This window comes from Balaenoptera physalus (genome assembly GCF_965194825.1).
Source record: "Balaenoptera physalus genome assembly, chromosome: 1".
In the NCBI taxonomy this organism is placed as follows: Eukaryota; Metazoa; Chordata; class Mammalia; order Artiodactyla; family Balaenopteridae; genus Balaenoptera; species Balaenoptera physalus.
The window spans coordinates 158,170,725-158,184,892 of NC_138882.1; the positions used below are offsets into that span (position 1 = coordinate 158,170,725).

At 36.9% G+C, this 14,168-nt stretch overlaps 1 protein-coding gene across 1 annotated transcript in view; it reads left to right on the plus strand.

Moving 5' to 3' along the window:
• The window catches only part of LOC309657344 (phosphatidylinositol 3-kinase regulatory subunit gamma), an 86,842-nt gene that overhangs the window by 39,853 nt on the left and 32,821 nt on the right, over nt 1–14,168 (plus strand). The window contains exons 2-3 of the mRNA XM_082454655.1: nt 9,292–9,400; nt 11,285–11,383. Of these exons, the coding sequence (XP_082310781.1) occupies nt 9,292–9,400; nt 11,285–11,383 (208 nt within the window). The remainder of the gene's footprint in view (nt 1–9,291; nt 9,401–11,284; nt 11,384–14,168) is intronic.

Consider the following 14,168-nt stretch of genomic DNA (forward strand, 5'->3'; position numbering starts at 1 on the left):
TTGATTTGCAGTTCTCTAATAACTAATAATAATCTTTTCATGTGCTATTGGCCTTTCGTATATCTGCTTTGGAGAAATACTATTCAAGTCCTTTGCCCATTTTTTAAATTCAGTTGTTTGTTTTTGGTTGATTTGTTCTTTATGTATTCTGGATATTAAACCCTTGTAGATCTATGATTTGCAAATACTTCCTCCCATTCTGTGAGTTGTCTTTTTCACTTTTTTGATGGTGTCCTTTGATGCACAAAGGTTAAAAAAAATTTTTTTAACTTCATTTTTTGGCCACACCTCACAGCATGCAGGATCTAGTTCCCTAACCAGGGATCGAACCCATGCCCCCTGCAGTAGGAGCGTGGACTCCTAACCACTGGACTGCCTGGGAGGTCCCTAAAAGTTTTAAATTTTGATGAATTCCAGTTTATTTTTTCCCTTTTGCCTGTGTTTTTGGTGTCAAATCGAAGAAATTATTACCAAATCTAATGTTGTGAAGATTTCCCTATATATTTTCTTCTAAGATATTTATAGTTTTGGCTCTTACATTTAGAACTTTATACAGTTTGTATTAATTTTTTTTTTTATAGCGTGAGGTAGGAGTTTAACTGCATTATTTTGCATATGAATATACAGTTTCCCCAGCCCCACATGTTGTAAAGACTTTCCCAAAGATGGTCTTTGGACTCTTGTCCTAAAGCAGTTTACCATATACATATGAAGGTTTATTTCTGATTTGTCAGTTCTGTTCCATTAGTCTGTGTGTCTGTCCTTCTGCCAGTATCATCCTGTTTTGATTACTATAGCTTTATAGTAAGTTTTAAAACAGGGAAGTGTGAATCTTCTAACCTTGTTCTTCGTTTTCAAGATTATTTTGGTTATTCAGGGTCCCTTTTAATTCCATATGAATTTGATTGCTTTTTCTAGTCCTACAAAAAGCCTATTGCAATTTTGATAGGGATTACATTGGATCTGTAGATTGCTTTTGTCCATCTGTGAACCTGGGATGTGTTTCCACTTATTGATGGAATTGTTTTCTTAATTTTCTTTCAGATTATTCATTGCTGGTTTATAGAAATATAACTGACTTTTATGTGTTGATCTTGGACCACTACAACTTTGCCAAACTTATTTATTAGCTCTAGTAGTTTTTTTTTTTTAATTAATTAATTTATTTTTGGCTGTGTTGGGTCTTCATTGCTGCATGCAGGCTTTCTCTAGTTGCAGCGAGTGGGGACTATTCTTCATTGCAGTGTGGGTTTCTCATTGCGGTGGCTTCTCGTTGCGGAGCACGGGCTCTAGGTGCATGGGCTTCAGTAGTTGTGGCATGTGGGCTCAGTAGTTGTGACTCGTGGGCTCTAGAGCACAGGCTCAGTAGTTGTGGTGCACAGGCTTAGCTGCTCTGTGGCATGTGGGATCTTCCTAGACCAGGGCTTGAACCCGTGTCTCCTGCATTGGCAGGCAGATTCTTAACCACTGTGCCACCAGGGAAGCCCAGTACATTTAACTTTGATACAATACTTTAATCTCCTATTTGTACATTATTTGTAGATTATGACCAAAGAAATAATTTTTTTACAGCATTGTAGCCCCTGAACACTTTCTTTAATTAAAAAAAATCAAAGTGAATTTTTGAAAGTTTTTTTAAAAAAGTCAGAAGACACAACAAATTAAAATGAAAAATTATTCATAACCATTTTTGTTTTTGTTTTTTTAAAACATACATAAATAAAGCATGCATATATAGGTAAAGTGCTCTCCTGTGTTGCTCCCAACATTCCTGTTGTATACACTATTAGCAGTTTGTGTATTCTTCCAGATGTTTTTATGCATGTATATACATACACACAAACATATATGTGTATATGTTTGTTCTTATGTCTACATATTAAAAACTGGATTTGAAACATCTTTATGTATTGCTAATATTTTAAAACTTGTAATATACTTTTTCAAAATGGGAAGAGAAGTACTGTTCATTGTCTACTAGATAGAAACAAAAGTGCTAGGTATTTTATGGATACTTATGTAGGAAGGTATTGGGTTGGCCAAAAAGTTCTTTTGGGTTTTCCTGTAAAATCTTATGGAAAAACCTGAACAAATTTTTTGGCCAGCCCAATATTTGCTCAGGAGCATTTAATTTATCACTCAGCACTGCAGTGCTTACTCAGTGCAAGAATCACTTTGTCAAGGGGTTGAAAGGTAATTAATGTACCCTAATTAGCTTCTCCCTTTATGTGTTCCACTTGACCTACTTAAAATGTATGTGATTTGTAATTTTTCCCTTTATTTATAATATCATAATCTGGAAGTGACATATAGATAAAAATATGCTTATCTCCATGTAATAAGAAGGTTATGTAAGGTAAATTTTTACTTACTTTTGTCCAGTAAATTCTATAATTTACATGGGAGGGAGATCAACTGCTAGAGAAAGCAAAACATTTAGTTTGAAGACTCAATTTAGTTGAACTAAATTTGAACATACTCATGATTTTAAGAATGATGAATTATCTTGAAGTTTATCCTTTTGGATTATAAAGTTCATAAGTATAAAGACTGTGTCTGTCTAGTTCATTGCTATATTCCCAGCTTTTAGAACATAGAAGGTATTCAGTAAATACTTGTTTAATATATGTATGGAGTGATGATAGATGAGAATGTAGAAATAGGCCAGTATTTCATTCATTCTTAATTGTGTTCTTTTAGCAACTTTATGTAGGAACAGCTTTATAATCATTTCATTCTTCTTATATTTCTGCAGATGAGAAAAGCAAGTTATAAGGAGGCTATGGGAGCCCTCTGTAATACATGTGACGTGGTCATTATCTGTTTGGTGGTGGTGGAGCTATCAGTAAACTGTAATTATCCATAAATAGCAGATTCCCCATGCTGCTGGTCAACTCAGTTCAGGATAGAGCTCCCCCCGAGAAGGAATATAGACAGCAGCAAGTCTCTGTGGCTCCTTTTGGTGATTAGGTTGTAACCTACCTGCTGATTCAAGGAGGCGAATTGGTTCTTGTTGGGCCCTCCTGGTCATGGCATTCAGTTCAGTAAGGACTAGGTTTGAGAAGCCCAGTGTTTGAACTTGAAGTTTCCCCAGGAGAGGATAAATTGTTCCTTTTGCTGGGTTTTCATTGCACCTTACTTTACTTTTATTATAGTTATTTACCTCATTCTGCTGAGAATTATGGTTAGGTGTTTCTAAGTGTCATTCCCTCTAGATTTGTTCTTTTGAGTGCCTTGTCTTTGTACCTTTCATAGTGATAACAAAGTGCTTTTGTATAGCACACGTTTAAACTGTTAATCCTTATACGTAGAAGAATTTTAAATTCTACAAAATTATAGTTCCAACTGTTGCTACTTTTATAAGCCACGTCCTTTTCAAAGAAGATAGGTATAAATAAGTAGCCAGTTAGAAAAAAAAGTATGGATTATAGCAAGCTCTCCCCCATCTAGTGATTTCAGAAGTCTGATTTTTGTTTTTAAAACAGCTTCATTGAGATATAATTCACATACCATACAATTCATCCACTTAAAAAGTATATGATTCAGTAGTGTTTAATATATTCACAGAGTTGTGCAGCCATCACCACAAGCAATTTTGGAACATTTTCATTACCCCCCAAAGAAACCTGCATACGTAACTGCATACATTAACTGTCATTCCCTTTTCCCCTTCAACTCAACCCTAGGCAACCATTATTCTTCTTTGTCTTCTATAGATTTTCATGTTCTGGACAATGGAATCATATAATATGTGGTCTTTCATGACTGTTTTTTCACTTAGTCTAATGTTTTCATGGTTCATCCATGTTACAGCATGTTTTATTCCTTTTTACTGCCTTTTAATTTATAATTAAATACTAAATATAATATTTAATTATATGTATATGTATTCACACAACACTTTATTTATTCATTTGGGTTGTTTCCACTTTTTGGCTATTATAAATAATACAGCTATGAACATTTATATACTAGTTTTTGTATGGTTGTATGTTCCATTTCTCTTGAAATATACAGATAGGATTGAAATTGCTGGGTTATATGGTGACTGTACGTTTAACCTTTTGAGGAACTACTAGACTGTTTTCCAACCAGTTGCATCATTTTACATTTTCATCAGCAGTGTATGAAAGTTCCAATTTCTCCACATTCTCACCAACACTTGTTATTATCTGACTCTTTGATTATAGTCATCCTAGTGGGTATGAAGTGGTATCTCATTGCGGTTTGATTTTCATTTCTGTGATGCCTAATGATATTGAATATCTTTTCATGTGCTTGTGGGCCATTTGTATATCTTCTTTGGAGAGATGTCTATTCAGATCCTTTGCCCATTTTTAATTTTAGTCACTTTTTTTTCTGTTAAGTTGCAAGGTTCTTCATGTGTTCTAGATACAATTTTTTGTCAGGTATATCATTTGGCTCTTAACATTTAGGTCTTTGATCCATTTTGAGTTAATTTTTGCATATATGGTGTGAGATAGGGGACCAACTGCATTCCTATATTCACATCGTTCCCCTTTCCCCACAGTATTATCTATAACTTTTTTGTTAATTAAAAAAGAAGTTTTTTTGAAACAATCTAAAACTTAAAGAAAAGTTGCAAGTACGATACAAAGAACTTGATTTCTTGAACCACTCAGAGTAGGTTGCCAACATGATAGTCCATGATGACCATGTTTGTGTGTATTTCCCACCAATAAGAACATTCTCCAACGTAACCACAATACAACTATCAAAATCAGAAAATTAACATTGATGCATTACTACCATCTCATCCTCAGATCCCATTCAGGTTTTGCCATTGTCCCAGTAATGTCTTTTATAACAAAAGGAGCCAGTCCAGACTCACACATTGTATTTAATTGTCATGATTCTCTAGTCTTCTTCAATCTGGAACAGTCCCTCAGTCTTTCTTGACTTTCACGACCTTAACATTTTTGAAGATTCCAAGCCAGTTTTGTTTGTTTTTTTTTTAGAGAGAATCTTTTTTTTTCTTTTAATAAATTTACTTATTTTATTTATTTATTTTTGGCTGTGTTGGGTCTTCGTTGCTGCGTGTGGGCTTTCTCTAGTTGCGGCTAGCGGGGGCTACTCTTCGTTGAGGTGCATGGGCTTCTCATCGCGGTGGCTTCTCTTGTTGCGGAGCACAGGCTCTAGGTGTGTGGTGCACAGGCTTAGTTGCTCCGTGGCATGTGGGATCTTCCTGGACCAGTGCTCGAACCGTGTCCCCTGCATTGGCAGGCGGATTCTTAACCACTGCACCACCAGGGAAGCACCAAGCCAGTTATTTTGTAGAATGTCTTTCAGTTGTGGTTTGTCTGATGATTTGTCTGTGGTTTGTCTGATTTCCTCATGATTAGATTCAGTTTATGCATATATGGCAGGTATTTGGCAGAAGTGATGTTGTGTCCTTCGTGATATATCCTGTTGGGGGCCCGTGATCTCACCATTACTGTTGGTAGTAACCTTGATTAGTTGATTAAGGTGTATTTGCCAGATTTCTCCACTATTATATTAGTCTTTTTCAATACTTTTGTGATTAATAAGCATTTGTGGGAAGGCCTTCGAAATTATATGTCTTCCTCCTCATTAATCTTTCAATTGTTTCATTTATTTATTTATATCTGTGTGGACACATAGATTCCTATTTTGTTGAATGGCTTATATTCCCTTACTATTGTTATTTGTATTGATGCTCCAGTTATCCCAGATTTGGTAGTGGGAGCCCCTTCAAGCTGGCTTCTTTGTTCTTTTATCATGGCCCCTCATTCTTTGAGTACTTGGTTACTTTTTAGCACAACATAATGTTCCAGGTTCATTTGGTACTTGCTCTGCCCCACCTCAACCATTTCTCCAAAGAGCCCTGGTTCCTTTTAGTAGAGAATGGCATTAGAAACCAAGATCTGGGTGCTAGGTGTGCGTATTAGGATTTTGCTGATCCCAAGCCCTCTCAGGGGACAGAGCTAGGGAATAGTTGTATTTTCTATAAGTACAGACATTTATACCTATCTATCTATCTATCTATCTATCTATCTATCTATCTATCTATCTATCTGTTGAAGTCCATGGGTTCACATCAATAGCTGCAATTGCAGTCCAAACCAGAGGGTTCATTCTATTTCTCTACCTTTCCATATTTGTAACTTCCTTTTTAGACTGTGAGAACCCCAGCTCCTATTATCTATAGTAGTTTTACTTATTTGATCCATTTCTCTATATTACCCAGTCTTTCATAGTTATTGCTACATTCTGCCTACTCCCTCCCATCCCCTGCCCAATTAGAAACTCTTTGCATCCTAATCTGGCTTTGCCCCACTGTGTTGGGATGCCCACCTCCTAGGACCGTGTCCTTGTTAGCTTGGTCTCCAACACTCTGTGCCACCCAGGCCCCAGGCCACTGCCCTTCTTCTTCACTCACCTTCAACACCCCAAGCCAAGTTGCCCTCTTGAGGATTCCCTCCTCACCCTGCTGGAGCTCTGAGATCCTTGTTGTGCAGCTGCCCTCAAGCATGGACATAGTCCTCCCTCACCTGCTTTGGACTCTGACACCAGCTCTTGGCCATCATGACCAGCTCTCCCTTAATGGCTTTTGGACTGAATTGTTTGTGAAGGGGCTTCATGTTGTCTTTTGAGAGAGAAGTTTTTTGGACATCTGTTTAGACTTAAAAGTTTATTTTTTTTCTAATTTAGAACTATTTTATTTGAAGAGATTTTCTTCTGTAGTTCTAAACACAAAACGAATGCTGTTTGACTGCTTCAAAGGTATCATTGTGTTTAAATGCATCATGTGATATATTTACATTTTAAGCCACGCTTGAAATTGAAGACTCAATACAACCCTTTTTAAAAAAATAAATTTATTTATATATGGCTACATTGGGTCGTCGTTGCTACGTGTGGGCTTTCTCTAGTTGCAGCAAACAGGGGCTACTCTTCATTGCGGTGCATGGGTTTCTCATTGTGGTGGCTTCTCTTTTTGCAGAGCACAGGCTCTAGGTGTGTGGGCTTCAGCAGTTGTGGTGCACGGGCTTAGTTGCTCCACGGCATGTGGGATCTTCCCGGACCAGGGCTCAAACCCGTATCCCCTGCATTGGCAGGCAGATTCTTAACCACTGCACCACCAGGGAAGTCCCAATACAAGCTTTTTATTATTTTTTAAATTACTTAATATATTGTGTGTGTGTGTACAAATATACATATATTTTTTTAGCCTTTTTTTTTTAATTTTTGAATTTTATTTATTTTTTTATATAGCAGGTTCTTATTAGTTATCCATTTGATACGTATTAGTGTGTATATGTCAATCCTGATCTCCCAATTCATCACACCACCACCACCCTACCACTTTCCCCCCTTGGTGTCCATACGTTTGTTCTGTACAGCTGTGTTTCTATTTCTGCCCTGCAAACTGGTTCATCTGTACCATTTTTCTAGGTTCCACATATATGTGTTAATATACGATATTTGTTTTTCTCTTTCTGACTCACTTCACTCTGTATGACAGTCTCTAGATCGATCCACGTCTCTACAAATGACCCAATTTCGTTCCTTTTTATGGCCAATACAACCTTCTTAACAAAGAAAGTATTAGTTGTAACAAAACATAACTATTCATTCTACAGATTATCATTTTTCCTAATATGACCACTAAATATAGAGCCCCTATTAAGTTTTTTTTTTAGAAATGCAAACTACGTTTCCCTTCTCTTTACTAGTAATAAACTATGACATCCATTTGACAAAGCACTACCCAACCCTACCAAAGTCATTTCTGCAACTTTTGCAACTCAAAATTGACCATCTTTTACACTTAATCTGTCTCCTGTAAGGAATGGATGTAAATGGTTATGTCAAGTGCAGAAGTCAGTCTGTATCAATTGGCGTGTATTTTATATTGTGTTCTTAAGTTAACACCAGAAAATGAAAAATAAGTACTCTTATGTGAATGAAACATACCCGTTGATAGTTATCACAAAGGCAGAATCAACTGATTTTTAGTCAGGACTAGTGTCTCAATGTCCATTTCTTTATTAATGCTTTTTATGGAAGTGTGTTAAAAGCATAGGTATAAATGCACACGTGAACAGCTTACTTCTCTCCCAATACCCACTTGCCTGGCCTTTCTCCTCCTTTTCATGGGATCAAGCTACTGAGCCCTCAGCTACAGAGGCTGTGGTGCCTAGTCAGTATTTTTAAATAAAGCAGATCTCATATCATCCTTTTCTGAAAAATGAAGTACAGAGAAGACTATGGAAAGTAGTGAGAAAGAGCATACTGTGAAAAACAAAAAACCAAAACCATAGGATGTGATGTTCAAATTTAGAGAAGAGCTGGTTCATGATAATCGTCAGTAAATCATAAAGTAGGGAGCAGATTGGGCCAGGACTGGAGAGGCAGGAAGGCCAGGGAGCCCCAGTGCGCCTGACAAAAGTGGGCATGCTCCAGATGGACAGTCTAATTGCGAACATCACGGCAAACATTTTCACAAAGCTGTAAACTCTTCAAGGCCAGGGACGGTGGCTTACTCAAGTCTGTATCCCCACTTCTTAGCACTTTCTTGCACATGATAGACATTTAATAGGTATTTCTGGGAACCAGGGAACTGAGCTGAATCAGCTCACTGCTTTCAAAGCCATTTTGGGTGGTGTCTATTCATGCAATTCATTCACTCCTCTGCCTAAGGCAGGGATGACAAACAGACTTCATCTCACTCTGATGGACTGGTAATGGATGCCTGGAAGCATGAATGGCACAGATTTTGGGGGACTTCCTTGGCAGTCCAGTGGTTAAGACTCCGCGCTTCCACTGCAGGCGTCACAGTTTCAATCACTGGTTGGGGAACTAAGATCCCCGCAGGCCACGCGGTGGGGCAAAAAAAAAAAACTGCATAAAGAAAAAATGACATGGATTTTGAGACCAATTCCTGGCATGGAGGAAAGGAGTGCCGCTCATTCACAATGCCACCTTGAAAGAATGGTGGCACAGACGTTCTCTATTCCCCACCCCTGGTCTAGGAGAAAGGAATCCAAAGAAAAGTTAGTATTTTATAAGAAGGAAGAAAACGCAAATAGCTCAAATATTTCATTTTTTCAGGCAATTATTGGTAGAGTTCTAAAAGGATTATTTCTTTGGCTAATGTTTAACACTTAACATAAAATAACTCTTAATTTGATTTATAATTATTTGAATCATAATGTACATTGGTTAATGAGCTGTGTTTGACTGAGGAAATTAGAAAACAAATAATAATTTACATCTACAAAATAATAATATTCATTTCTCTTCTAGCTCTTCCACCAAAGCCACCGAAGCCAATGACTTCAGCCATTACAAATGGAATGAAGGACGGTTCTGTTTCTCTTCAGGATGCAGAATGGTACTGGGGAGATATTTCAAGGTAACTAGAAGGGTACTATAATTGAATGAAGTTTAGAAAAATAATTTTGAGATTAAGAGTTAAAATAAAACATTTTTAATGCCCCACAAGTTGTCATTTAAAGAACCTTTCAAATTTTCTGAATGCTTTTCTTCCCACAAAAAAAGTGACAAGAAAATCTTTCAATTATGGCTGTGATTATTACTTTTAATACTGTATTGAGGATAGACTTCTGAATAAATGAAACCTATACATTTAGGTTAGGTGCATGTGTTTTAGGATAAAAGATATTTATCTGTACTTAATTTTCCTTACTTTTCTGTTTCTAAGGCAATGGTTCCACAATCTTTGCATGCACAAGCATCATGGGGTAGGGTCCAGGAATCTGCATTTATAACCTCCCCAGGTGATTTTTATGCACCCTTCACACACCTCCTTTTGAGAAACAGGACTCTAGGATAGATTTGCTTTTTGGGTAAAATGTGATTTTGGAAAGCTTTGAACTTACAGAAGGAAAAAATATATATGTATATATATTTTAAAATTTGAACATTGTATTTTCTTGTTTTTAAAAATTCCTATCCATTTCTGCCAAGTCAGATTCCAGGTTGCTTCTATATTGCTCTATATGCTTGTCCTTCTCTTTCTCTTGTCTGTTCTCTCCCATTACAAAGTAGCACTCATTTCTTTTTTTTTTCCTTATCATTTTAACCATCTTTAAATATACAGTTCAGTGGCATAAAGTACATTCACATTATCGTTCAACCATCACCACCATCCATCTCTGGAACTCTCATCTTCCCAAAGTGAAGCTCTGTACCAATTAAACACTAACTCCCCTTTCCTCCTGTTCTCCCCAGCCCCTGGCAAGCACCATCCTGCCTTCTCTTTCTATGAATTTGACTATTCTAGGTACCTCATATAAGTGGAATCATATAACATTTGTCCTTTTGTGTTTGGCTTATTTCACTTAGCATAATGTCTTAAAGGTTCATCCATGTTGTAGCATGTGTCAGAATTTCCTTTTTAAGGCTGAATATTATTCCATTATATGTATATACCACATTTTTATTTATTCATTCATCTGGACATTTGGCTTTGGTGAATATTTGGATTGTTTACAGCTTTGGGCTATTGTGAATAATGTTGCTATGAACATTGGTGTATAAATGTTTGTTCAAGTTTCTGCTTTCAGTTCTTTGGGTGTAGAAGTGGAATTTCTGGGTCATATGGTAATTCCTTATTTAATTTTTTAAGGAAGACTTAATATATTTCATATTCAAATTGATCAGAAAATTTAAATTTTAGCAGTGTACAATAAAAGGATCTGTTATATTTAAATACTACTTAATTTATATTTTAAGACCATGTGGTTCTATAATTCAAGGTTCTTTTATGCCCTGCCATTTTCTTTGAGTCTTTTAGTGTTGTTCCTTAAAGTCCTAAACCAACTCTGCAGAAGGAATTTGTTATCAGTATAAATGCAAATTGGAGAATATTATATTAAAGGTTGTGAACTGAGTAAATTATCCCCACTCTGATCTGACCCAGCTGCCACTGTTGCTTAAACTTAATCTTCTTTCTAAACAGCTGTTGTTTTTTTCTGAAACTCTACAAGTTCATACCTGCCTAAGGAAGCCCTAAAGGCTTAATGGAAACACTATTCCCTACAGACAGTTGAAACCTGGAAGAGTTTAAAAATCAAATACCCTTCCTTAGATTGCATAACACCAAAAATCAAAACAGAAAGAAATACCTAGGGGGAGGAACTAAATGACCTCTGGCAGCCCCCATAATTCTATAACCTTAGACGTACCCACCTCCCAACTAGTCTTAGTGATAATGTATGAAAAGAACAACCAACACTTACATTTTTTTCATTTTTCCTATAATTCTGTTCTTCAGGGAGGAGGTAAATGACAAATTACGGGACATGCCAGATGGTACCTTCTTGGTCAGAGATGCCTCAACAAAAATGCAGGGAGATTACACTTTGACTTTGCGGTGAGTATTTTTCAGCATTTTGGCTAGGGTTCTACTAGGATTATTTATTTATGGGTATACAAAGATTCCTGTATTTTATTTAAATCTTTACATACAAATTTTTTCATATTTTTATTTAATTTAGATACATAATTTTTAGTTTGGCTAACTGTTCTTTTTCTACACATTTAAATATTTAAATGTAATATTAAAAAGGCAACAGTTTTTATTTTTTTTTAATTTTTTTAATTTAAAAAATTTTTATTTATTTATTTATTTATTTATGGCTGTGTCGGGTCTTCGTTTCTGTGCGAGGGCTTTCTCTAATTGCGGCAAGTAGGGGCCACTCCTCATCGCAGTGCGCGGGCCTCTCCCTGTCGCAGCCTCTCTCGTTGCGGAGCACAGGCTTCAGACGCGCAGGCTCAGTAATTGTGGCTCACGGGCCTAGTTGTTCCGCAGCATGTGGGATCTTCCCAGACCAGGACTCGAACCCGTGTCCCCTGCATTGGCAGGCAGATTCTCAACCACTGCGCCACCAGGGAAGCCCAACAGTTTTTATTTTTATGTAGCAATAAAACAAAAAGGCTTAAAATCCCTAAATGTAATGAAGTAAGAAATATACTGTTGACCTTATGAGTGAAGGAGAGAAGTCATGGGCACAGCCTAAGGTTATTAATGATGTGCTGGGAATCCACCCCTCCAATAACTATTGTTTTCCTTAATACAGACTTCAGAGAGTAAAACTCAACATAATTTAGGCTGATGAGGATATGTAGAAGATAAAGCAATTCTCAGCCTATATCATGCCATCCATGTGGGCGTATTAGAATCTCATAATGTGAATGTATCATTATTTATATTTACAAAGATGGGATGTTATATATTTATAAAAAACTTTTTTTATAGATATATTTTTAATTAATTTTTGGCTGCATTGGATCTTTGTTGCTGTGCATGGACTTTCTCTAGCTGTGGCGAGTGGGGGCTACTCTTCTTTGCGGTGCGCAGGCTTCTCATTGCGGTGGCTTCTCTTGTTGTGGAGCATGAGCTCTAGGCACGCGGGTGTCAGTAGTTGTGGCTCGCGGCCTCTAGAGCACAGTCTTAGTAGTTGTGGCACACGGGCTTAGTTGCTCCGCGGCATGTGGGATCTTCCCGGACCAGGGCTCGAACTCTTGTCCCCTGCATTGACAGGCGGATTCTTAACCACTGCGCCACCAGGGAAGCCCAGATGGGATGTATATTTAAATAGGTTAGGAATACTGTATTAGATATTTCCACATTTAGTTTTAACAATTAACATAGCCTAAGGGCAATAAAGTCTTGTGATTTTTTTTTTTTTTTTAAAAAAGGAATATCTAAAGAAAAGAAGAATGATAACAATAGTGACAATAACAACTTCCTTGTACTAAGCATTTTACATTCAATATCTATTTATCAAAACAACCTTATGAGGTAGGTATTATTAATATTTCCATTTTATAGATGAAGTAACTGAAGCTTAACTTGGTTAAGAAACTTGTCCTAAAAACACTTAGCTTGTAAGTGGCAGAGGATGAGTTCAAATCCAGACTTATCTGTCTCTTTGCTGCCTTTCCAACCTAGTATCTTTAGGAAAAATAATCCCATATTTTATGCTAGAAATTTGGGGTTTATATCAGTTTCTGGTAAAGACATTAATACCTTAGGACTTCAGTTGTGCTGAGGAATAATTAGTGTTCTACAGTGATTCATTCAACATAATTTTTTCCCATTCCAGTCAGGCTTCTGTCTCTACTACTCTACACGGACAGCTAAACCAATGGCCACTTCTCTCTTACCTTACCTGACCTCTTAGCAGCATTAGTCATAGACACTTCTTCTTAGAAACAGTTTATTGTCTTGGCTGTTGTGACGTCACTCTCTCCTAATTTTCTTCCTAACTCCTTTGCTCAATATCCCAGGGCTCAGAATTGGGCCTCCTTTTCTCCTCTGTATTCATTCTCCCAAGGTGAGCTTGTCCTCTCCCATGGCTTTAATATACAGCTTCGTGGTGATGATTCATAAACCTTATCTCCAGCTCTGACCTCCTGAATTCCAGATGCATATATCCAGTTGCTACTTAGATAACTAGAGGACATACTAATTTTAATATAGTCAAAGCAGAATTCTTGATTTCTAATGCATCTCCTCTACCCAGACTGTTTCTCTTCTAGTCTTTCCTTTTTTCAGAAGCAGAACCACCATCTCTACAGTTACTAGAGCCACAAATCTTTTTTTCCTCCCTTTCCCTCAGCCTCACATCCAATCCATCATTAAACAAGTCCTGCCAACTCTACCTCCAAATCTACATCCATAATCTCTTCACACTTCTCTACCATCCAAATCTAAGCCACCATCTTCTTGCTTATATTTCATAGTTATCTCCTAACAGATTTGGATATGTAGAAAGTTGGGAGAGGAGGTTTGCAGGATTAGGTAACAATAGGAACAAAGATATGAAGGTGAGGAACTAGAGTCCTGTTCTGTGAGATGCAATCCCATTTGGCTAGAGGGTAACATTTGAAAAGAGGAAAAAGCAGTAGGGGATAGAAGGTTGGAAAAGGATCATGTTGAAGAGGGCCTTGAATTCTAAAATTTGGAGTTTGTGTTTATTATCATAGGGAGGCGGGGGAACCATTTCATTTTTTAAATAGGGAAGTTATATGATCAGACCCTATTTGAATAGAAAAAAATAAAAGAGGATAGAAACTAGTAAAGAGTTAGAAGGCTATTATTAATTGAGAGGGAATGATCATCCAGAATTAGATTTATTCTTTAATCATTTAAT